The sequence below is a fragment of the Cyprinodon variegatus genome, unplaced genomic scaffold (assembly GCF_000732505.1).
Source record: "Cyprinodon variegatus isolate N-32 unplaced genomic scaffold, C_variegatus-1.0 Scaffold1235, whole genome shotgun sequence".
Classification (NCBI taxonomy): Eukaryota; Metazoa; Chordata; class Actinopteri; order Cyprinodontiformes; family Cyprinodontidae; genus Cyprinodon; species Cyprinodon variegatus.
In genome coordinates, this window is record NW_015151688.1 from 150,587 (window position 1) to 155,716 (window position 5,130).

At 40.1% G+C, this 5,130-nt stretch overlaps 2 protein-coding genes across 2 annotated transcripts in view; one reads left to right on the plus strand and one right to left on the minus strand.

Annotated features, from left to right (window-relative positions):
- LOC107102329 (lysine-specific demethylase 2A-like) overlaps window positions 1-1,935 on the plus strand; it is a 17,824-nt gene extending 15,889 nt beyond the window's left edge. Inside the window, exons 22-23 of the mRNA XM_015401588.1 lie at window positions 1,274-1,492; window positions 1,570-1,935. Coding sequence (XP_015257074.1) covers window positions 1,274-1,492; window positions 1,570-1,751 — 401 coding nt within the window. The 3' untranslated portion in view covers window positions 1,752-1,935. The remainder of the gene's footprint in view (window positions 1-1,273; window positions 1,493-1,569) is intronic.
- A 2,245-nt stretch (window positions 1,936-4,180) lies between these two features.
- Window positions 4,181-5,130, minus strand: part of spcs3 (signal peptidase complex subunit 3) — a 5,894-nt gene continuing 4,944 nt past the window's right edge. Inside the window, exons 3-5 of the mRNA XM_015401590.1 lie at window positions 4,791-4,867; window positions 4,550-4,665; window positions 4,181-4,401 (exon numbers count right to left, since the gene is read on the minus strand). Coding sequence (XP_015257076.1) covers window positions 4,269-4,401; window positions 4,550-4,665; window positions 4,791-4,867 — 326 coding nt within the window. The 3' untranslated portion in view covers window positions 4,181-4,268. The remainder of the gene's footprint in view (window positions 4,402-4,549; window positions 4,666-4,790; window positions 4,868-5,130) is intronic.

Genomic DNA, 5,130 nt, shown 5'->3' on the forward strand with positions numbered 1-5,130 from the left:
ACTTTCAGAGGTTTGAATTCTGAATCTGACCGAACTTCTCCTTTAAGCCCAGGGTGACTGTGGTTCTTCTACAGATTCAGGTATCAGAGGCTGGTTCTGGTGGATCCAGACCAGAGACGGAACCAAACATCAGCCTCCTGATATCTACAGCCCATATTAGTGGCTTATTATTTTGTGCAGTGTTTCCCAGCCTTGGGGCACCATCTAGGGGTGGCACAGTGTTATTGCAGGGGTTGTGGTAGAAATGAACTAAATAAATGATGCAGTTTAAGTTGTTTAATTTAATTTATTAATTAATAAATATTGAAAATGAGGAAAACATTTGTTTGTACGTGTCATTTAGATAATTGTTCCGTTATTAACGATACAATGGAAACAAATCTGATCAAATAAAGTTGCTCAGCTCATCCTAAACCATTCATTTAAAAAATATATATTTAGGAGAATAAAATATGTAAAGAAATAGTTTGGAGCCATTTTTATGGCCCAAATTTACAGGCAACACATTTACTTCTTTACAATTAAAAAAAGGAAGCAGAATTTCATTGTCTTATTTCAAGTGTATATTATCAAATTATCTTATTTTAATAGTAAAAATACTCAGTCCATTAGCATATTATCTCATTTACCTACTTAAGTTGAGGGTAAAGAGACTTAATCTAAGAAATGTTTTACTTATTTCTAGATCATTTATCAGTGTACCTGGTCCATCCTTTTTGTCAAAAATAAAAAAGTCTTTAGTTTCTGGGATCGCTGGGATGCTGACTGAAGAGATGAGGCACTAGGATTAACTTCACCAGTCTGGAGCAGGCTAGTTGCACGAAAAATATCACCATGGTAACATGTATTATTGCTTTGGTGAAGCAGAATCAAGGCTTAATTGAACCAGGATATCCAGAAAATCCTGTCTTAAAAATTCTCTGAGCAGAACTATTATAATCACAATAAAACTGATCTTCATTTGGTAAATTAAGTTACATGAATCGGTTTATGGATGTTTTTAGTTAACCTGCCTGTTAGATTATCACACTCAGAGCCTGGAGGAGTTCACCACTACAAGATGCAAACAAGTTCTGGAAATGCTGAGATTATCTGGATTAACTCAGGGATGGCTGTTAAATTAATAATATTTCTTGTTAAAGTTTGTGTGAATATTTTATGTAGATCCTGTTTTCGTCTCCCTCTGCTAATGGTGATGGTAATGAAACAAATGTGTAACGTGGAAATGAGTCCAGCACTGATCCACTGCTGTGCTCTGAATCCGTTTCTGCAGGTTTGGAGTCGTCGCGCAGCAGGCTGAGGAACATGGTGACGCTGCGTCTGTCCGGCCTGGACATCAGCGAGTCCACCCTCAGGCTGTTGCAGCGCCACATGCCCCATCTGCAGACTCTGGACCTGGCTCACTGCAAGAACGTAACGGATTCCTGTATCACGCTGCTGGCAGCCGCTGGGACTCACACCCGCAACAACCTCAGCGAGCTGACTCTGGCTGGTGGGTGTCTGAGCACCGGAAACCTGAAATAAGAGGAAACGCGTCTTTCTGATGCCTGACTGTTTGTGTTTGGACAGGTTGTAACCAGCTGAGCGACGGCTGCCTGTCCTACATGAAGAGGTTCTCCTCTCTGACTCTGCTGGACCTCAGAGGCTGTAAGGGTGTCAGCAGACGGGCCTGCGACGCCTTCATCTCTGACCTGTCCCATGTTGCCCTCTTCTGTATGATGGAGGAGAAGCTCATCCAACGCCTGGACTGAACGCAGAGAATCATCATTTGATGACAGCGGAGCGGTCAGACCGGACTGCGGCCCACATAATGCAGGACTTTTATCTTAGTCATTTCATTTAACACCTGATCCCGTCTGTTTTTATTTTTGGTGTTTTTTTTGTAAATAGAAGATCTTTGTATGCAGATGTTGTTTGGCTCCATCTGAGCAGAGTATCAATAAAAGATAATTCCTCTGTTCTGTATTTACTTTAATGGTACATTATAGCAGCAGGAAAAGCTGTGGTTCTGGTCTAGAAGCATTGGGCGTCATGTGGCAAAATGTTGGTTTACTTTTGATCAATTTCTCATCTTTTCTGCTACTTTGGGATTTTATGAATGCAATACATCAGATTCAACAAACATTCTTAACTTCACTAAATGATCTTCATAAACCAGATGCTGTCCATCTGTGTGTAAGTCAGCGCGCATCCAGAGAAACAAATCTGCATAACTATGCCCCAATACTACCATATCTGTGGGAGGGATACGACTTCCCCTCGCTGTCAGGTGTTCATTCTGACGTTAAACACGAGGAAGGAGAAGAACTTCTGGTTCAGAGATCTAAAATCTGCTGATTGAGAGCTGAGCAGCAGCACTAATGGACCAGGAAAAACCGGATGGTGAGGAATAAATGACAGGAGCTGGAAATGATGTGGCTGCACTGTTACAGACATGAAAATAAAAAGAAAAATCATGAAAACTTATTAAAAGCTACTGATGGAGGCCAGATGTGCAACATATGATGTAAATGTTTAATCAGTTTTACCATCAACCATCATGACAACATTCTGCTAAATCTTTTAACACAGACACACCTGTGCTGTACATCCCCAGACCACGTCGGTCATCCCTTCATCTCCTGCAGATACGCATCAAATGTTGACAGTAAAACTTTATCTAACAAAGTCAGAAACCCAATTATAGTAATAATCAGAGGTCAGATGCACATGACCTAATCGGATGAGGACAGGTATTTAAAATGACCAGCAGGTGGCGCCCTGCGTCAATGGCACCATCAATCATCCACTTTATTCCACCACCTTGTCCTTCATAGCCAATAAATGGGACATTTAGGAATCGGGAACTTATGTTAGGAACTTTATGTGTGAAAATATCTGGAAAAACAGCCAAGATAAACCAATGAGGTTATCCCTGCATTTCCATCCACTGACCTAAAAAGTTTAACCTGGTTGAAGCAGGGAGAACATGCAAACTCCATGCAGAAAGACCCTGGGCTGGGAATCAAACCTTCTTGCTGCAAGGCAGCAGTGCTACACTTCAACACCTCGCAGCCACTATTATTAAATTTGGTTTATATTAAGTAAATGTACATTTTGGATTCATTATTTTTGAATTGAGTTGAATATGTTTAGCAGATTTTTAACTGAATGAGCTTTTTTTAATTAAGATTCTAGCTGTAGGCTTATTAAATAGAATTATTTTCCCTATAATTTGGTCTAAATGCTTATTTAAATGTACGTCCATCAGACCAATAATACAGCTTTGCTCCAGAGGAAAGACCCCGAAGTGAAGAGAGGTAATCGGGAAAACTATTTGAAAAGAAAGAAATTTCTAAATCTGACAGAAAATTTTGGAAAAACTAAAATCTTTGAAAAAGGATTCTTATCAATTCTTTATCTTTTTTATATCAAGTCATTTTTTTAAAGTTTCATTTCTGTATTGCATTTTTTAAAATGTATTATTATTCATACAGAACATGTTTTGTGCAGCAACAAAAACCCCTCAAAATTCAATCTTCTATGCTCCTTTTTAATGCCTGCAGAAACACTGAGCCTGGTTGATTTCTTCTCCACTGTCACCACATGCTTGGTGTGAAATTGCACAGAAGTCAATTCCTTGATGACAACAGCTGTTTCCTTAGAAACCAAACTAACCTGGAAGTTATTGAAGTAACTCTGTGCAGTGGCTAGAGGTGACAGAAATGGTGAATCGGAGCAGTTTATAAAATAAACCGTGATCTGATGTTAAAAAACTGATCAACCTTAAAAACAAGCATAAACCTGGTTTGTTACATTTGTTTTATGGTTATAAACCATCGTGGTTTTGTTTTAAAGCATTTTTTTACAGAGTAAATATACCCAAAGAGAGCAGATCAGAGCTTCAGCAATAAACATACAGACCTGCTGATCATGTTATGGATTCAATTAAAATCAGTTTATTTCTATTGCACCAATTCACAACACATTTCATCTCAAGGCAATTTACAATAACAATCCAACCAGATCATCCAGTCAGATTGGTTAGAGGTTTTCTATCTGAGGAAAACCAGCTGATTCATAGTTGATAGCGGCTAGTTGGACCTCACAGAGGCATTCATATTCATGGAGTTTTCTTTCACATCCATCCAGCCCCTGCAATCAAACCTGTGTTACCAACAATCAACATTTTCCACACAGAACGTTGATAGTTCCCTTTATTTTTATTACAAACACAGAAACTAAAGAACAATGTGTGAACAGTCTGCTGAACGCCGGGTCTCTGCTGTCTAGTAGCTCTTGGTCGCCTCATACTGGTCGGGGAAAGGCAGGCTGATGTGTCCGCTTCCAGCAACCAGGGGAAGGATTCCAGCGTTGGGCACGACGTTCCAGGATAGAGTCAGAGTGACGTTTTTATTGGACCTGAACGCAGCACAGACACCACAGTCAGCCAATCCCATTCAGGAACATGGGTTAAACATCAGAAGCAGATCAGGCTAAATAAGCTGCTCTGGTGAACAGACCTGCAGGGAAAAGGATCGAAAATAAAAACTAGCGGGATGTTTCTGACCTGAGTCCGTTTCCGTCATCGAAGAAGAAGTATTTGGACTTCATGTCTCTGAGGTTCAGTTTGGTGTTTTCCCCTCGGAGAACGATCCTGTCCCACAGCACCACCTGGTTCAGAGACTAAAACACAAAGATTGAAACTTTTCCTCGTCAAGTCACTGATAAACGACCTGCTGCTGTTCAGCAGTCAGATCAGCGCTGATCCAGCCACACAGGCTCAAAGCTCAGCGCCGTCCTTTACTTACATTGCTCTTTGTGGCGTATTCAGCAGACAGGTAGAGGAACAGCTGTTTGACGTTCCAGTCGAAAATCGGCTCCAAATGTGGGAAAGGTTAAGGAGCAATAAAGCATGTTTACCTCCATAAATGAACATGTGTTTAATAACCTTTATTTCATTTACAGGAACGACTGACAGCAGAACTAAGCTAAGATTCATCAAACCATCAGATAAAACTGTTATAACCTGCTAAACCTACTTCATGAGATTTAAACCCTGTTCCTTCATCAACATCAAGCATAAAGTGATATTTTACTGGATTCATTCATCTCTGATTACTGATGTCTGTGCTGAAGGCATCTAATCAC